Here is a 19,760-nt window from a genome sequence, read left to right as displayed (position 1 = left end):
CACAACTGGTCTGTATGAGATGAAGTCAAATGTTGTTCACCACCTGCGGGTGGCTGCTAAGTTTTCACCGCTGCGGTGGCAGGGCAGGCCCTGGACATGCTACCAAGTGCTTTCACTCCAGAGGAATCTTGTGTCCGAAGAGCAGGGGATTCATGATTTCAACGAGCACAAAACCTCTCACCGCAGAGACGCAGCTGGAATGTGAGTGCCACTGCTGGAGGCAGACTCCCCAGCTCTGGGCGCACCCTAAACATGGGGATGCAGCCAGCACCCGGCCGGTGGGATGCTCACCACGAGTGGGTGCCTACACCTGCGTGCGCACGGCTCCCATGCGACGAATCCTCCGCTCCCTTCACGGAGTGGAAGCCGGTATCAGCCCCGCTCTCCTCCCCTTCCTCTTACGCAACTCAGCTCGCAGGGGAGTGCCTTGGTTTTTTCCCCTCTCCCGGGGATTTGGTTTTCACTTCCTGCGCTCTCCGGCCCTTTGTGTGCGCTGGATGCAGCCGAGGGCACACCTGAGGGGTGAACCACAGCGGGGACGAGGCGGACACCCCGCTCCCAGCATCGGAGCCCAGGTAGGGGACTGAGAGCTTGTACCTGGGGATGTGTTGCAGGGTGGGGGGACGCGTTAACCCCCCTTCTGGACACCGTCCCTCTCAGCTTCACCTCTCTTCTCCCTTCTTTCAGAAAGGGATTAAGGTCTCAAGGTGGTGAGGATCGGGGTGCCAAGATGGCCAAAGGGAGCCCAGGTCCGCGCTTTGTGCTCTGGGTCTGCTTGGTGCTGGCGGTGGACTATGGAGAAGGGCAGGAGGGAAAACCCTTCGGTGAAACGTGCCTGGAGGACTTTAGGGCAGGAATGCCGGATTTGGTGCTGGATACAGACGCCTCTGTCCAGAATGGAGCCACCTTTCTGTCGTCCCCCATGGCCCGCCGGAGGAGGGACTGCATAAGAGCCTGCTGTAGGGAGCCTGCTTGTAACCTGGCTCTTGTGGAGCAGGACCCGGGCACGGAGGAAGACCACATCCGAGGCTGCTTTCTCCTCAACTGCCTCTACGAGCAGGCTTTTGTCTGCAGGTTTGCCAGGAAGATCGGCTTCCTCAACTTCCTGAGGAAGGACGTGTACGATTCCTACCTGGCAATGCAGGATCGCAGGTCGAACGGTAAGGTGTCCCTAATGGATCTGTGCAAACCGAGGCTGGAAGGGCGTTAATGGCCACTGGTGCCAGCTCCTCCAACCGTCATTTGTGCTGCCAAAGGATAAAGCAGTGTTAAAGATGGGGGGTTTGTATAGAAAATGGTCTGTTTCTATGGTCTTCTGCCACAGATGTTTCCCCTAACTTGGATAAACTCACTTAAGAGCTGCACCTCAGTTTACCTATTAGTGAATGGAGAGGGAATTCTTTAACCTATTTGAAGTGGGTGAAGTGATTGTTTACCAAATGCAAGCTGGGTTTTGATACTTGTAGAGAAAAAGGAGTTGTTTCCCTTCACCCTCCCCCCAGGCCTTTAAGGCTGGAAAGTGAAATCCTCTCAAAATCCACACATCACCGCGTTTTAAAGGGCTGCCTTAACCCCGTAATTGCTCAGGGGCTGGAGGCAGGACGCAAGCCACTTACCTCTCATTTAGCCATAGCCTCAACGCTGTGAGTGGCAGCCTGGATGTGAGGTGCCTCCGTATCACTGCTTGTTGAGGCTGGGGTTTGCTGCTGGGGGAGGCTGATAGAAAACTTCCCCTTTGGAGGTGGGTTTCTCATCCCCTCTGGTTCCCTGCACCCAGACCCACAAAACCAGTGGAAAACAAGCTAATGTGGAGCTAGCTGTCTCCAAAGCAATGTGGTGTGTTCAGAAACACTGAAATCACAGCAACTCCTCTTTTTGCTGCCTCCTTCCATGTTTCAGAGGAAGCCTAGCAAGGCTGGGGTGTCTCCGGTGTGGCTGGGACTTTGCCAGCCGTACCCAGTTTATTGTATGTTGATGCTTGGGCAGGGCTGTATGGGTATATCTGGGTATGTATCTGGGCTGTATGGGTGTATCAGGGGATATGTATGGGTTATCCTCCTCATACCCCTTCCCAGCCCAGCCATGGTGGGGAAGGAAGGGATCTGCGATGATGACCAGGGGAGTGGACACACGGGCTTGGGATCTATGGCATGAACTGAATAAGTCTTTGATCTTCTGCTGGGATATGCCAGCCTGTGAGCCTTGGAGGCATGCAATGGCACCAAACCCCACACTGACCACTTTGTCCATCCTAAGTAGCAGTGCAGGGCTTTTGGCTCCTATGGAGCAACCCTTGGGTGTCGCTGGTTTGAAGAGGGATGTGGCAGAGGTATTCCTTTTGTCCTCTGTCTTTCCTAGTTGCTTCCCACCGGATTTTAAGGCCTTCTAGTAAATCTCTCCCTCACAGTTGCAGTAGTTCTGTGTCTTCATTCCAGGCTTAAAATCCTTTCCACGTGAGGAAGTAAAGCCCACATCGCCAGGACTGGAGGTGGCATGCTGGCAGCTGCCTGCATTTCTGCATGCTTTGTTGTAGGAGGAAAAAGGAATGCATCATCCCCAGTACATCCTGATTTCACAAGATTAGATCAAAATACAATGTAGTGTTGAGCAATTCAGTCTCTTCATCTCTGTGGACCAGCACCAGGACATTGCAACCCGCTTCTCCCTTGGTCGGTCCCAGGGCCTGGCATGGCATGTGTGTGGATCCTAGGAAGTGTCCCTGGGTCACTGTGCTCCCTGTGCCACCAGCAGTGCTGTATTCCCCAATCCATGGCCCCTACCTGGAGCATCCCAGCCGCTGCCATCCGGTGCTGCCTTGAGAACCATCCCCATATGCTACTTTCACAGATGCTGGGATGACAGTGGTGGAGCTGGAAAACCCTGGAGGGCTTATGAGTGAGAAGTGGGAAACATGCTCTGCAAGGCAGATGTTCCCTTCCTTGCTCACATGCCATGACAGCTGTGGGTGTAGGAAGGGCTTGGTCCCTTCTACACCCCATGTTGGCACTCTTAGAGAGTGCAGGGTGCCAGGCTGCAGTAACAGACACTGGGAAGCTCGCTGCTTCGTGTTTGGGTCAGGCTGCAGTGTTCATGCTGTGCTTCGATGGGAAATGTACTTCCATCCTCTCCTGAAACTCTTAGGCATTGTCTTTGATACCCAAAGCTTTCTGAATCACCCTGAATGAGATCAAAGGGCTGGTAGGAAAAGAGATGGAGGATAATTAGTTCATTAATCCAGAGATGAAAAAGGTCCAGCCAAATCAGACCCTATGAATTGGGCCCTTCTTCCTACAGCAGCTGAGAACTTCAGAATGCTGAGCTTGATTTTGGTTCAGATCCAAACAAAAAGATCCAAACCCCAAGCCCCTGCGGTGTGATGCTGGGAACTGGGTCTGGGCAGGAGGAATGGGCCTGGATGGGCAGGAAGGTGGGAGCCTGGCTGGCACCTAGAAGAGGGGAAGGGCACAAAGGTGCAGGAGGCCAAATGAAGGAGCCTCTTGGCCACCAAGTGCATCCACCCAGCAGCATAAGGAAGCTGTATGGCACTTTTGCTTCCAGACCTTTTGAGGATTCCTGAAGGAATCAGGAAGCTGGTTTTGGAATGTCAGGTTTTCCTCCCAGGTGTTTACAGGCAAAAATGTCTTGGCCCAGGTTTTGGGCTGGAGGCAGAACTGTCTGATCTTCCTGCTATTGTGCTGTATCGCTGTTAAAATGTGAAGCTCTGTGGCTGCTCTGGAGCCTAAGTTATTGTCAGCCCCCTGAGACTGGCTCTTAAGGTCTGCGGGAAGCTTATATCCTGCTTTATCATCCATCCCTTTCATTATGTGTTGCTCTCAGGGGTCCTAGGAGCCTTTAGGCTAGGTCCATGTGGCAATGTCCTCTACAGTAATGAAGATTAAAAGCATGTTTTTTCTAGTGAATGGTGAAATACATCTTTAGTGACCCCAGTGGGTGACATGAAACAAGAAAGCCACACATTGTGAGACCCTCACTACTATAGGGAGCAGACCTGTTGAATTGGGATGTTTATATATGTTCAGGAGGAGACTGAGAACACTTGAGAGAGCACAGCTGGAGGCTGCTGAACTGGGCAAATCTGGAGTGTTTCTGGAGCTGAGAGAAGTAGCTGAAAGCAGGGACAGTGTGAGGGGGGATGTACTGTGTATGTTTGCTCTTGCTCCACAGTGGGACTGCTGGCAATGGAACACAGGAACAGAAACACCCTTGCTCTAACCCACTGCGGCCATCCTAGGGGTAGAGACAACAGTGAATACAGCTGAAATCTGGCTCCTGCACATCCTCTGAGTGGTTTTTCAGTGTTCTGGAGAAGCTCTCAAGAGCTTCTGAGTCATTTATGAGCCGGTGATGACAGCTGGCTGTGTCTTTCTCCTGTTCCAGCTAACACAGAGCCCCAAGTCTTTGATGTTATTGTTAAAAGGCACCATCCTCTTAAATGATTCCCCAGCCTGAACTTTGGTGCGAGTTTTCTGCTTGGCTCATTCGGGAGGGGCAGGCTCACCAGGCACTTTATTGGTAATAATGGAGCCCAGTGTTTAAGTAACTACCCCGAGCTTATTCTGGTCTGGGCAAACCAGTTCTGGGTGTGAAGCTGGAAAATAACCTCCTTGAACCTTTGTCCGTTTCTTGAACTGAGCCTTTTGTGGTGGTTGTGAAATGCTTGGTGACATCTTCCTCCTGCTGAATTCAGGGCTTTTGAGTGGAAGCACTGGGGATGTGTTCAGGATGGGTCTGCTGCTGCCTCACCATAGGACATAGAATGGTTTGGGTTGGAAAGAGCATCCAGTTCCAACCCCCCTGCCATGGGCAGGGACACCTCACACTAGACCAGGTCACCCAAGGCTCTGCCCAACCTGGCCTTGAACACCACCAGGGATGGAGCATTCACAGCTTCCTTGGACAACCCATTCCAGTGCCTCACCACCCTCACAGTAAAGAACTTCTTTTCATCTAACCTCAACTTCCCCTGTTTAAGCTTCAACCCATTGCCCCTTGTCCTATCACTGCAGTCCCTAATGAAGAGAACTTCCCAGGTTTGAAGCTCATCCCTCTTCACATGCTTGGTCCCATGATGTTTTCTGTTCTATGGGCACAGTGCAGCTAAAACGAGCAGTGCTTGGATCCTAGCTGAGGCTGAGACAGGTCCCGACACTGGCCTCCCCTTGGCTGGTGCTGCTCAGTCCTGAGCCAGCTGCTCATCCTCCGGCATCCATGTGTGGCCAGGAGAGGCTGGAACTGCACGTTCAGTTTAAGCTGAAACAGGGTAGGTTTAGATTAGATATTAGGAGCAAATTCTTCCGTGTGAGGGTGGTGAGGCCTGGCACAGGGTGCCCAGAGAAGCTGTGGAATTCACTTGCTGTGAGATTCCTGTTTGTCATGCAGAATTCACTGAATTGCCGCCTGTTGTGGCTACTTCACATCTTATCTCTGGAGCTATTTAAGGAGACCAGAGGAACAAACCAATTGTCACTGAATGGCATGAAGACCATTCATGGAGACCATTTAGTGGGAGAGTCTTTCCCTCTGCCCACTAAAGCAAATCAGACTGGTTTCCCATGCCCTGAGGGAGGATGGAAGGAGCCTGGCTGCAGCAGCAGGTTGCCTTATGCTGAAAATACAACCCATTCAGTCATGCTGTGCTGTTTTGGAGAGGTGAAGTTGACCTGCTGTGTGCACCTCTTACAAACCGCTATAGAAACCTCTAGTAATAAAGCTGAGAGCTGCTTGGCTCTGCATGAGTTGTCAGAAAACTACATGGCTTTATCATGACTGTATTTGCTGCCCATCCAGCATGTCAGGTGTCAGAAGCCAGCTGAGCCGGCCTGCTGCAAGAGAAGGTGAACAGAGCCTGTATTTCTCTTTCTCCTTTGTTGCATTGCCTTGTTCCCATCTCCCTCTCCCCCTCCTCAGGCAGATTAACAGTGTGGCAGCATCCTCACCCCTTATTACCTTTGCCTGTTGCAATGGAGAGTTTTCTAGTGTTGATGGACGAGGTTTGAATGAACCCTCCCTGAAAGCTGTTAACTTTGGAGTGACTTCCCTGTGAGCATCACAAGAGCAGAGCTTCAGCCTTTGCTGCTCCTGCCTCTACCCACCTTCTCTTGCAGCAGGCCGGCTCAGCTGGCTTCTGACACCTGGAATCTCTGAGGTTGTGTGTCTCATGGGTGCTGGAATTTGGGTGGCCTCATTTCTGCGCCTGTCTGCTGTGAGCAGTGGCTTTTGTGCCCAGTGAGGTCCTTGCTTCACAGTGCCTCAGTGTCCCCATAAGCTGCTTCTCCAACGGCAGGCAGCAGCGGGCCGTAAAAGCCCCTCGGTGACCATAAGAAAGCTTTCCAGCTCTTTCCAGTGACAAGCTCGAATCATTCTCGGGTATTTTCAAGCATTGCTTTATAGCCTCAAGTACTCAGGGTTCATCTGCATGAGCGCTGGAATGGAGGAGATCTAGTTTTCTGTGATCTGTGACTCCAGGGCAAGAGCTGGTATCTGAGCTCTAAAAGAGAAATCTCCATACTGAAAGCAAAGGCTTCCTGCTGCAGGATTTCACTGGTGCATGGATACACACACATAGATGTGGCTTTAACCATTTTGGATTTACTTCATCAAGCTTTTCTCCAGCATCACAAAGAAGTTTCACCTTCCAGTGTATTTTATAAATGGAAGAGGAAGTGGTCACTTAATGACATGACTCCAGGAGCATGTGTTCCACAGTAAAAGCATGCAGTACAGAGCAGCATCATAAAGCTTTAATCTCCCTCTTAATTACAGTTTTACAGCAGAAACTTTCCACAGTCAAAAAAGCATTATAGCAAAGGTAACTTTCCTTTTTCAAACAGGCTTTCAGAGTAAAACCCAATGGAGAATCTCCCTTCTACAGGCAGTTTGCTGGTACTCTGCCTCAGTCAGCACTCGGTTGTGAGGCTCAGGTGGAGAACAGCCCCATTGCCACTGAAGGCTTCATACAGTCAGTGTAGCAGAAATACTCCAAAGCCACTGAGCTTTCAGATGTCCTGAGGAGAAAAGGCAGAGGCTTGAAGTCCTTCATTCCTAGAGGGATTTCCTTCTTGGCAGTCACCGCAGATATGCAAATGCTCCTGACTGCTGCTTCTGGAGGTGAGGAGGGTCAGGGAATTTGGCTCATCAGAGATGGGATCTGGAGAAGTTGCTGACTCATTGAGTAGAACCAGGCTTTGCAATCCACAACCCAGAGTAGCTGAATGGACCTGTGGAGAAATGCTTGGTCTGCAATAAGTGTACATGTTTCAAAATGGGAAGGAAAAACATGCTTTGGAGTTGGGAGTTCATGATCAGCCTCTGTGCTGCTGAAGAACTGGTCTTGCCCTTGTGCAATTGCAGCCACCTCCTGGGCTCACCATGGCAGCTGACTGGCAGGGACCAGGCTGCATTTCTCCATGGCAGGAATGTGTCCTTTTTCCAGAGCTTGTAGTGCTGTGTACAAGGTGCTTGTGGGGATGTTTTCCCCTGTTTGGTTTGGAAGGTGTTGCCAGCTTCAGTCATGGCCTTTGCCTGTGAATATTCTGTGTGGCCACTTGTAAAGAAAACAAAACTCCATGTATTTGTTTTGCTGGCCTTGTCAAAACCAAGAGGTGTCAGGCTCCCTTGGCCCTGCTTGGTGTCTTTCAGCAACCTTTGTGCCAGGCTGAGATAGGACCCACGCCTGTGGCATGCAGCCCTGAGGAAGGAGTGGTAGGGAGGTTTGCCTCACCCAGAGGTGGGAGGACACCAGGGTGGGCATCTCTGCTTGTCTTCTCTGTTCAGGTTCTGTTTGTGCCCAGTTTTGGGCCTCTAACTACAAGAGAGACATTGAGGACTATTGAGACCAGTGGACTGGTGAAGGGTCTGGAGCACAGCTGTGATGGGGAATGGCTGAGGGACCTGGGGGTGTTTAGTTTGGAGAAGAGAAGGTTCAGGAGGGACCTTACCACTCCTTGCAACTGCGTGAAAGGAGGTTGGAGTGAGGTGGAAATCAGTCCCTTCTCCCCAGTAACAAGTGATAGAACAAGAGCAGACTGCAGGGGGAACATCAGAAGGTGGCACACGCAAACCCTCCCTGATCCTGTAGCCAGACAGGCTGAGCACAATGCTCAAATGTGTAAGCAAAAGAAGGTTTGTTTCCCCTGTGACTTTCTGGTGGCAGCAGCGTTTGTAAGACCGGGGCGGAATGAATGTGGCTTCACTTGGTAAAAGATACTAGAAAATAGAAGGTTCTGGGTGGGTTTGTGATAACTGAGCAGGAATACACGTTGCAAAGCCCTCAATCCTACTGAATTTAGTGATGAAGGAACTAAAAAGTAGCTTGTTTTGAATGTCATGTTTATTTGGATATATGCCTTATATTAAAGGTCCCTTCAGGAGGCTGTAGCAAGAGTCAGCAGCTGGTACCTGAATCCAGAAACACTCAAACAGGAAATTAGGAGCAAGTCTACAACAGTGAAAATAATTACCTGATGGAGTAGCTTCCTAAGGGGTTTGGGCACTAATCCTCCTCCTCAGTCACAGTCAGTATAACAGTGTAATGGTTGAGTGATTTTTTTCTAGCATATAAATCGATGCCTTTACAAAAGACTCAGGTTGAACCTGGACATTGACTCTTGGACTTGGTACCGGCGCTACCGGGTGAAGTTTTATGGGCTGAACTCTGCAGAAAGCCTGTGATCAGAGGCATTGAGGCTGAGAGCAGTTATGAGTCAGGCTTAATGGTGTCATTGTATAGGCTGGTTTTGCTGGCACAGCCAGGGATCAGTTTTTCATCTTTTACAGTCTGGAAACATGTTTATGGATTGTGGAAGCTGCTGGTGAGCTAATCCATGGAATGCCGCAAAAATAAGGATCTCATGAATGGCATTTGTGTGCTTTTTTTAAGCCATGTGTGTCAGAGAATGAGGTGGAATATAAGGTGGTGGAGGGATAGTTCCCATCCAAATCCTGCATTGCATAGCCTTGGTTAGGTATGCTAACACAGTGCTTAGAGATGGTGGCAGGAATGATGAGAATCAGTTCCACTTCTTCAGCACCCACACCAGGTCATCTCCCTAAGTGAAGGGTGGAGATTGCCGTGTGCTGTTTTGTGAGGATGTGGTCCAACAGACAGAACTCAATGGCTGGAGCCACGGGGACACCCTCTTACAATGGCTCCTATGGGCAGAAGTGGCCAGGGAGCCAGCTGGCTCAAAGGCACTGCCAGAATGGGTTGTGGCATTACTAAATTAGTGAGGGCAGTAATAACAGTATCAATTGCCTGTTGCTTGCTAAGGCTGCAAGTACAGGTGTATAAAAGTGTTTTCCTTTCAGTGGTTGAAGTCTGTATTGATTTAACCTAGAAGAATCCCCCTCTGTTGTCTTCTTGTAATGGAGATATGGACTGGACCCTTCAGCCTCTTACTCAAGCCTTGTTCTGCCTTTCTTCTGCAGATGACCGTCCTCCAATAGCCCGCACTGCCAAGGACATGAGGGTACAGCCGGGGGAGCCAGTGATGCTGAGAGGCATAGAGAGCACGGATGACCGAGGGATAGTAAGCTATGAATGGAAACAGGTTGTCGGCGACCCATCCGTGGAGATGAAGGTAGGGAGCTGCAGGAAGCAAGCAGCTTGCTCAGTGTTACCTGCGTTAGGTTGGGCTCTCACAGCCACTGACTTGGAGATCACCTTGTCCTTCCCTCCTTGAGACAGTCCACCCATAAGCGTGTTCCCAAAGGCTGTGGGGCAATCCTTGTGTCCTTGTGGCTAACCCCAGCCTCTCGCACTGGGGACATGGCATTTCTTGGCCTCACCGGGTTGCAGGCTCCCTGCAGCAGGATGCCATCTCAAACCTTCCTGAGCAAAACCTCATCTTCCTGAGTGGGAGTACTTGAGAGGGAAGCAGCTTAGGTGCAAGAGCTGTTTCTGCTCCCAAGCTCCTGTAGTTCAATGAGGAGCCTGCCCTTAGTTTTGCTCTGGTGCTTCTACTCCTCTGGGTCTGAATAATCCAGCCTCAGGATCTGCTTCTGTTCTGGGGTTTTTCCTGGACTTTGCCTCTCTTCAGAGCGTAGTTTCCTCCTCCTATTGTATCAGAGCTGGAGCAGAAGCCACATCTCCTGACTGGCTCCAAGATCTCAGGCAGTGTTCACACCTCGATCTGATAGATGTTAAATGTGAACTGTGGCTTTAGAAGAGCAAATGATCACTGTTAAACTTGTGTGAAATGCCCTGGAAAGCCTTGAAGCTGATACAGAGATCTTGTGGCACCTTTTGGAAGAATTACCAAATGAGTGCATCAGGCCCACAGCTGATTTTGAAGATGCAATGACTAGCTGTAGGGTTCCGAGGGCACTCCGCAAATGCTCCTTTCCTTTTCCCTTCTCCTGTCACAACCAAAGTAACTTGTGTGAGGGAACACAAACCAAAACCAAACCCAAAAAACCAGTCCTCATGTATTATTCTTTGTTAACTACATTAAGATGATACATAAGCAGGGCTGTGTTCTCTTGAAGCAAAAACCAATAAGGTAGATAGCATAGAAATGGAGGCCCAATATTGTTAGCAAATATCATAGAATCACAGAATAGGGTTGGAAAGGACCTTAAGATCATGCAGTTCCAACCCCCCTGCCATGGGCAAGGACACCTCACACTAAACCATGTCACCCAAGGCTCTGTCCAACCTGGCCTTGAACACCACCAGGGACGGAGCATTCACAACCTCCCTTGGCAACCCATTCCAGTGCCTCACCACCCTCACAGTAAAGAATTTCTTCCTTAGATCCAATCTAAACTTCCCCTGTTTAAGTTTTAACCCGTTACCCCTTGTTCTATCACTACAGTCCCTAATGAAGAGTCCCTCCCCAGCATCCTTATAAGACCCCTTCAGATACTGGAAGGCTGCTCTGAGGTCTCCCCGCAGCGTTTGTGTCAGTAATATCACAGCTTTCTATTCTGACAAAAATAATTCCCTCTTTTAGAAACCTCTCAGCAGCCAAAAATATGCACACATTTCCATCTCTAAAATGAAATATTCTTGTCATATTCAAGATGAAAGAGTGTATATATCTTAAATACACCTAGTTTATTCCCTATGTGCTAAGTAAAGGGTTCATAATAAGTTTTAGTTTTTAAAAAGTAAAACAAAAACTATTTCAGTCCTCTCCAAAGATTTTTATTTTCCCTCGTGCCTTCACAATGCCCCAAAATATGAAATATCTACTTACACCTGTGGTACTCTTTCTCACTGCTGTTCCAGCTGGGTACCAGCCCGTGGATTTGGGGGGATTGTACAGCACTGAGACATTTTTCATGCCAGACATCTGCTTGGGGGTTTGTAGGCACACTGCTTTCTTCCTAATGCAGGAACACGGGCCTTGCATGGCTTCACTCCCTCATTAGAGGTACTTCTTCTGCATGAGCCTTTCTTTTGCATTCCCAGAAGCACAAAGACGACCAAGTAGAAATCTCCAACCTACAGGCAGGGATTTACGTCTTCCAGCTTACGGTCACAGACACTGCACAACAGCAAGACTTCACCAACATCACCATCATGGTGCTGAATTCTGAGCAGACGGAAGGTGAGCTTAAGCCCATGGGTGTCTAGATGGAGTCCCCAAGCCTGGGTGATGCTCTTCTCAGAGGGGTAGATGGGAGAAGAGCACAACCAAGAGATTAGACTTGCATGTCAGCTTTTCCCAGTAACAGCCTGCGCCTGACCAGTAGTGGAAGATCTCCACATTCGTACTGGTCTGTTTTAGGGTTTTAGCATCCCTTTGCAGAAGAGGTGCCCACAACAACCCCATCCTGTCTGCACGTCATGCCCTCTGCTGGGTGACGCCAGAGTGGCTGAAGCCTGGGGTGCAGCTGAGGGTGTAAGAGAGGAGAACCTGAAATGCCCTGTTGACGCCATGGTTTTGCTGTGAAGGCCCTAATTTCCTTAAGCTGCAGGATAGGCGGAGCTGCGTGCTTGACATTCAAAGCATCCTTGGCTTGCTTTATATGTTTTACTTTAATGGCTGGGTTTAATGATCAAAATGTTCAGCATCACAAATGCATTAGGATCACAGAGTTCTTGGACAAATGGTTGATTAGTAGCTAAGCAGGAAATTTCTGCTTCTACCACAGGTACCATAAAAATACAAGAACAGCCATGTCAAGTGGCACTAATGGTCTGTCCAGAATCCAGTACACTGCATTCAACAGTGTCCAGAGGCTGATACTCTGGAAAGGGTACAAAAACATGGCATGCTATCAGAAAATCCTTACTATGCGTGGCTAGTGCCAAGGAATTTGCAGCTAGGAGGTTTTATTTAAGCAGAAGGTGGTGTCTTTGTGTTTAATAGCCCTTTTTGACCATGTGTAATCTTTGCACAACAGCAACATCCTGAAGCAAGGAGTTACACAGCTTAACTATGTGTTGTGTGGAAAAGCAGCTCCTTTTGTTTTATGGATGTGGCACCTTCTAATTGGATTTTTTGACCCTGCTTTCCATATAAGAAAATATATACCAGGATTCCCTGCTCACCTTCTCCATGCTGCTCAGGACTTTGTAACTCTTTCAGGCAAGGCCTTTGGAAGAGTTTCTCCTTTGTAGATGTGAAGGCAAAGCCAGCTAACCAGAGCCTTTTGTGTTGACTTTATCATAGAGCATTGTTTGGCTCCTAAGAAGGTGGGTTGGTGCCGGGGATCTTTTCCACGCTGGTTTTACAACCCGACCCTTCAGCAGTGTGAGGAGTTCATTTTTGGTGGCTGCAAGCCAAACAAGAATAACTATTTAAGGGAAGAGGAGTGTCAACTCGCCTGCAAGAATGTTAGAGGTAAGTCTTCTTCAGAAATCAGTTCCCTCTTTCCCATAGGATCGGGATGACTCCGTAGGCAGGTACTGCAGCTTCCTGGCTGGCAGCTAGTTAGAGCCCAGAGAGCTGAGGAGACCTGGCTAATTATGAATGGGGTCACTGCCGATGTATCTGACCCAGCTCCTGGAGCACTGCTCCTCTGGTCAGTGTCCCTGGTGTATCTCTGGCTGCAGAAATACTCCCCAGATCTTCATGTCACATCTGAAACCTAAATTCACAGGGTAGAAATGTGCTGTGGAGGAGCCAGGAGTGCTTCACTCCCATTTGGGAATGGTCTAGCTCGTGGTGGGAAGTTCCCCTCTGTTCCTACAGGCCTGCCTCATGTGGGTACTACTCATCTAAGGGTCTCCGGGTGGTGGGCATCCATATTTCCCCTCCAAAACCCCTACAGGGCTTGCTTCCAGAATATAAGCACTTCTTAGGTGAGATATGAGGGCAATATGAAGCTGATCTTGAGCTGACAAAAGGGTGTGGTGGTAAATCTGTTCTATTTTTTCCCTTGTCTCTCAGGTTCTGTTGGTGGGCGACAGCAGCCAGGTGAGCCTCCCGTACCGCTGCGTAATCCTGCTGTGAGCTCAGGCTGGGTGTCTCACGTCCATTCCTGTGGCTTTTGATTAGCACTCACTCAGTGTGGAAAGGGAGGCACTGGAGACTAATGTCTTTACTACGCCTTTCACTTTCATGCCATAGGATAATTCAGGTTGGGGATTACCTCTAGAGGTCATCTGGTCCAACCCACTACTCAAAGCAAGGTCAGCTTTGAGTCACATTGGGTTGCTCAGGACTGCATCCAGTCCAGTTCTGGGTATCTGATAAAGGAGATTTTTGTTTGATCTTTGTCATAACTTTACTCTCATATTGAATCATCTTCTCTTGTTGCAACTTGTGTCTGTTGCTGCTTACCCTGTTACTGTGCACCTCCAAAACGAGTCTGTCTCTTGTCTGTTCCAAAACCTCACATTAAGTCTTGTGCTCCAGCCCCTTCCTGAGTCTACTGGATTCACTCGAGTATGCCGGTGTTTTCTGTGCACTGGGAAGCTTGGACCTGGGCACAGTACTCAGCATTTGGGACCACCTCTGGAGCAAAGGGGAATAACTGCTCCTCTCCATTGGTTCTTGCAGCCCAGTGTGCAGGTTTCAATTTGGTTTTTCTAATTTAATCCCACATGCTTGGGCAATGTCTCCATATTCTTTTGGGCAATGTCTTTATATTCCTCTTGAGTAGCTCATTCTTGCTTCCACTTTCTGTGTACTTCTTTTCTGAGCAGAAGCATCACTGTTCCCAAAGCAGTGTTTCTTTTATGCCTAGGGTGGCACTGAAGACAGACCTTAACCAATCTGTCTTTTCTTGTTTGCTAGCCCTATCAACAGCTTGTAAGTCCTTCATAAAGCATCTGTGTGGCACGGAGAATTTTAATGCTCTATCTGAACTGTTTCTGATGCAGTGTGCAACGGGAAGTGTCAACCCCCATTCTTCAGATGCAAGGATGGTTGCTGCATTGATGCTTATCTGGAGTGTGATGAAACTCTTGACTGTGCTGATGGATCAGATGAGATGTATTGTGAACGATGTAAGTACTTCAAATTCTGTCTTAGAATACTTAGTATCTGCCTACGGATGACAGCAATGTAAATTACAGGTGTTGACTCAATGCTTTTTGGTGCCTTCTGTTCTTATCTGCTGACCCTGCATTATCTCTTCCTGTGGTGCTGTATTTGCAGATTCTGCCATCTCCTGTATCTCTGCTGACTGCAAGAGCTGATCTTCCCTCTGGGATGTTTCCTGCCTCTTAAATACTTTCCAACTCTCTTCTCTGCACCTGTCTGTAAGACTTCAGAGCCTGTCCTCCCTTTCTCTTCCCATATTTTTCTCACTGAATGACCTTACCTGCTCTCACAGAGCTGGGATTTGGGAAATGAAACCATGATTTCTTCCAGTGTGTCCAGTGTCACAGTCCCCTTAACATCCTCACGTTATGCTAGTATAGATGCACAGTGGTGAGCTGCCCAAGTCCATAGTCCCTCCTTCTTCCCTCTCTTCTGATGGAGTTCCCATAGTCTCTTTCCTGTATGTGGGTGTCCTGTTGCCTTTCTAGGTTGGAAGCTTACAATTCATCCCTCTTGCCCTCTCATATCCTACACTTGTGCCCTTTCGCACTTCTGGAGTGATAGCAGTTTCCCCATACTTAGCAGCTTTTGTTTTCCTTAGTTCTGTCTCTATATTTGTGGAATGAAAATTGGGAATAGTTTCTCATTGTTCTATTTTCCCCATGTTCCTCTCACAACTTTGTGATATTTAAGAACCACAAATTAACTCTCTTTCCCTGGCTTGTGATAGTGGAATGTGCAGGAAAACCCTGTCTGCTCACATCTGCATGGGAAGCTTTTGTTTTGCATTCAACTGGTGACAGAAGTTTTAACATGAAATGTTGCTCTTGCAGATGCTCATGAGTTCAACAGACTACAGAAAATCAATGTCACACACCAGCAAGGTACGCCCTGTCCAGAGCACCTAGGCTGACATCTACCAGCTTTTGTTTTCTTCTTCAGTCTGTTATTTCATGGTAAAACTGCTTCCCTGTATAATTCCAAAAATGGCTGGTTTTAGAAATAGCTCAAACCAAAGCAGTGTGAGTGACACAGCAATGGCATAATACCAGTAATGGCATAATACAAGTAATCATATGCTTGTGCTCAGTCCCATATCTTTATCTTGTTTGTACCAGTGTAAACAGTGGTACTGTCACTGGGCTACAAGAGTATATCCCAAGTGGGGAGACCTGAGATGAACTGTGGTTTCTGTGTCCACGCTCTTCTTGTTCCCTTCTGCCTCCCAAAGAGGACAGATCATTCCTGCAGGGAGCTGAATCTGAGGTCTAGCATGACTGCAAACTGTTCCTCTGATGTTCCTCCCTGTTAGCTGGGTTTATGGGCAGATAGCATCTCACTGTGGCAATGCCAGTTTGTGCAGCTGGCAACTGGGCAGTGGGGACCTGAGATCCCCTGTTCTGGTCATGGATTTCCTCTGCCACGGTGCTTGTACTCATCTGTTGTGAGCAGAAGACGTTGCTGCTCTGCTTGGGCTAGATCACATCTCCTTTGCTTTGCCAGGTCACTGTGTGGAGTTGCCTGATACTGGACAGTGCACCGAGAGCATCCCTCGCTGGTACTACAACCCATTCTCTGAGAAATGTGACCCCTTCACCTATGGGGGCTGTGGAGGCAACAACAACAACTTTGAAAAGGAGGACGAGTGCATGAAATCGTGTTCAGGCATCACAAGTAAGCAGACATAGCGAGGGCTGGAGTTTTACTGATGAAATTATGAAAATCACTCCAGATTAAATTCTGTGGTCCCAAAAGAGGCAGTGATTTGGGAGCTTTAAGTCAAAGCAGCTCTGCTCTCAAACCCTGGCCATCCATCACAGCATTCTTCAGTGTGACTGATGGCTTGTGGGGAATGGTGTGTGTGTACAGCAGGTTTCTGCAGTGCAGCCTGTCATTTCTCAGAGCTGGAAAACATTTTGGGTGTTTATATTGAAAAAGGGATGGAAGAGGATGACAAAACTAACCAGAGATATGGTATGGCCTCTCTAGAAAGAATCTAACTTTCTAGCTTGGCTCCAGTTCTCCCCAGGTGGGAGGGGAGAAATCAAGAAAATCCTCAATGACACATATTAGACTGAAGTTTTAAACAAACAAGAGGGAAAAATTGACTCTATCAGCTTTGTATGTGTGGCTGTGGAGGCCAACAGCTGAAACAGCAGGAATTCTGCCAGACTGGACCTGTCAGGAGGCAAACTCTTTTCTGCAGCTACACTGTGCCTCACAGCCTGCCCTGAGAGCTCAGTACCATGGCTGTCAAGAGGGATGCTGTGTGCATTCAGTCTTTTCAAAGCACTGGAAATATGCTTCTCAGAAACCTGTCTTACCCCTTGTTCCCAACCTTCTTTGTAAAATGTTTTTCCCCCCGTCTGCTCCCAATTCAGAAGCAGATGTCATTGGCCGGAGATGGGAATCATTTGAGCCCCAAAGCAGTCTCTTAAGTGAGTAACAATTTTTCCTACAGATCTTGCTTGTTGCTTTTACGCTGTTCTGAAAAATATTTTATCTTTCCGTACAAATTATAACCTTCTGTCCCAACTCCCTTTTGAAGCTGAGGGAGCAATGTGGGATGTGTGGGATGCCAGCATCCAGTGGCAAGAGATGTTTCTGTGCGCTGTGCATCTGTGGTCCAACTTCTCCTTTGTGACTCAGTAGCTCGTATCAGAAGCTCCTGATTCTCCTTCCATCAACTTGCATGAATGTTTCACTGTTGAACATCAAAAAGTGCAAGTGAAATTCTTCCTAAGGGCCAAGTTCACCTCAGGACCACTGACTTCTGCAAAAAAAGAAGGACCAGTGGGTATAGGAATAATGTTGGAAATTCGGTGACCCTATATAACTTCCCTACAATTGTTCTTTACAGTTGTAAAGAACACCAAAGCTATTTAAGTACAAGTTCTTAAAAGAATATCACTTTAAGTTTGGTGTCCTTTCCCCACAGAGCTGTAAGGCCTCTTTCTTCAGTAGAGACCTCCTGAAAACGTACACTTTTGTTCTTCAACCCTAGAGTTTGATTTAATCTTCAAATTCACACCAGCTCTCAAATGCATCACGTTCGACAGTCTCCACTGATGATACAGGAGTTTGATTGGTTGTAAAAGACCAAGTGCTCACAGCACTGCTACAAACTCTTTCCCACAAACTTAGCCTATCCACCACAGCTCACTCCGACAGCCTTATCCCAACCAGGAGGTGATTTCTGCCACTCATTGGTGGCCTCCCTGTTGACATATAAAGCAAAGCCAGCGTTTTGGAAGGGCTTGATATTCCGTCAAAGTCACTGAATAGCCTTTAGAGGGCGTGTTGCATCCGGGAAATGATGGGAACCATAATATGGGAGACACAGGCTGGCTATACCCTGGCCATACCCTTATGCCATGCGGTTGTTGTCTTTCTTCTTTGCTCTGTTGAGCAATGACCACCCTGCTGTCAGGCCAGCTATTGTCCACCTATTCTCTTTGCCAGCACAGCTTTTGCAGTGGCTTTTGTGCTTTCTTCTTCCTGACCATTCCTGCTGCATGGAGCAGCCCTTCTAATGTGCTTGTGTACCCCTGCAGGTGCCTTTGAGGTAGTGATTGCTGTGCTCCTCGGGATCTGCATCATGGTGGTCCTGGCCATCATTGGCTATTTCTTCCTGAAGAAAAGGAAGAACAGCGGCCGGCATCAGCCATCCACTGCTACCAACTCCACCCTCTCCACCACAGAGGACACTGAGCGTCTGTTTTACAGCAGTGCCACCAAACCAGTCTGACCTACAGCCTCTCCCCCTCCAGGCCAGTAATGGGGCACTCCCCAGAACTTCTGGAGTTCTGTTTTTAGACAAGGGCCAGTGCCTGAAGGACATTTTCCCTTTGAAGACATTTGTCAGGCTAAGGTCTAGCCATGATTTGGCAGTACTAGTGTTTGTGATCGTGTTGGCTAAATGGCTGCTCTGGAAAGTGAGGATCTGGGAGCATTCTGATGCTCTGTGATGTCTGTCCCTTCCTAACCTCAAACAATCCAGTGAAACTGAATTACATCTTACTTCCTTCTCAAACCCGGAGCACAGCTCCACTCAACTTACTGAAGGACCCTGGGACTGGATCTGAGTAGCCTTCGCACTGGTGAATAGTGAAAGCTCACCAGAGCCACCAAGTTTTTGTTTGCAGTGCCAATTTCTTCCATACAATCTCTTATTTTCCTCCCTTTCCCCCAGTCTTCTGCAAGATGGCCCTGCCTCCCAGCAGCCCTCCTAGTCGTGGTGAGCCTCTCGAGGGCTGTGAGATTCATATAACCATTCAGATCTGTTCCAGGAGCTCTGTGACACTCTCCAGTGATTCCTGGTTTTGAGATGGAAGGAAGCAGAAATACCTGCTTTAATCCCTAGGCTTAGCTTTTTAACAGAAAAGCACACCTAGAGTTTTTTATGCCTGGCTGCCATGTTACAGCCTCCTATGTATAGTACATGTCCACTATTTTCTCTCTGTGATTTGCTCTGTTTGCTTTTCCAGTGTTCACTCTGAACCCAAACACATTGAGAAAATACCTATTTATTCTGAAATGAAAGAAAAGGAATGTCCCTACTTTTCCTGCTGATGGCAAGAGGAAGGTGGAAGGACCCAGCTTCCTCACAGTTGTATCTGTGAGGCAGCTTTGATTTTACAGTGCTCTTGTCCAAGCACGCATCCTGACCTGAGTCCCTGATATCTCCCAGAGCACAGAACTGGGCTGGGTACCCAGCTGATGTCCCCAGGCTTCCTTGCTCCTGCTGGCCTGGTCCTCCCGGTGCAAGATGAGCCCAGCCCCCGGAGGTCCAGAGCTCATCCCTGACCCCATGGCAACATATGAAATCCCCACTTTGGCAAGGTCCATATATTCCCCCTTGGCTGTTTGCAGTGAAGTGCTTCCCAGATCTGTACTGCTCTACACCTATGGTTCAGGCTTGTACCTCTAGGAGCTGAGGACGTCTGCTGGAGGCAGAAGCTGCTATTTCTGAAGTACCTGGTCCATTTGTCAGCTCTGAAGTTGGCACCAATCCCCAAGCTTCCAGTGCCTGCTGCTCTTGGAAAACTCATTCTGTGAAAAGAATGCAAATCGGGGGTGGAGGGAAGGAAGGAAGGGGGTGTATTTGCATGTGTGTGCGCATGTGTGTGTGTGTAAGAAGCATAAATCTATGTACAGACTTCAGTTTAAATGCTTGGACCCTTTCAGGGCTGAGGGCACAGTGGCTCTGGAAGGCTCTGGTGAAGCCATGCCCAGCTCAGGGCATGCTCAGGTGCAGCTTCAGGAGAGCTGCCTTGCTAGGCCAGCGCCTGGTCTGGAAAG

General features: G+C 48.6%; 1 protein-coding gene across 1 annotated transcript; it reads left to right on the top strand.

Annotated features, from left to right (window-relative positions):
* Positions 1–722: 722 nt before the first annotated feature.
* Positions 723–18,207, top strand: SPINT1 (serine peptidase inhibitor, Kunitz type 1; the record flags this gene model as incomplete). The annotated part of the gene is made up of 10 exons (XM_080619138.1): positions 723–1,160; positions 9,448–9,599; positions 11,435–11,573; positions 12,642–12,812; positions 13,362–13,388; positions 14,297–14,422; positions 15,293–15,343; positions 15,963–16,133; positions 16,841–16,897; positions 18,014–18,207. Exons 1-10 carry the CDS (start codon positions 731–733, stop codon positions 18,205–18,207), a joined length of 1,518 nt encoding a protein of 505 aa, XP_080475264.1. The 5' UTR covers positions 723–730.
* Positions 18,208–19,760: the final 1,553 nt, after the last annotated feature.

The sequence above is a fragment of the Psittacula echo genome, assembly GCF_963264785.1.
Source record: "Psittacula echo genome assembly, chromosome: 5".
Classification (NCBI taxonomy): domain Eukaryota; kingdom Metazoa; phylum Chordata; class Aves; order Psittaciformes; family Psittacidae; genus Psittacula; species Psittacula echo.
The sequence above is the reverse complement of the archived record's forward strand: the minus strand, read 5'-3'. Positions and strand labels throughout refer to the sequence as shown.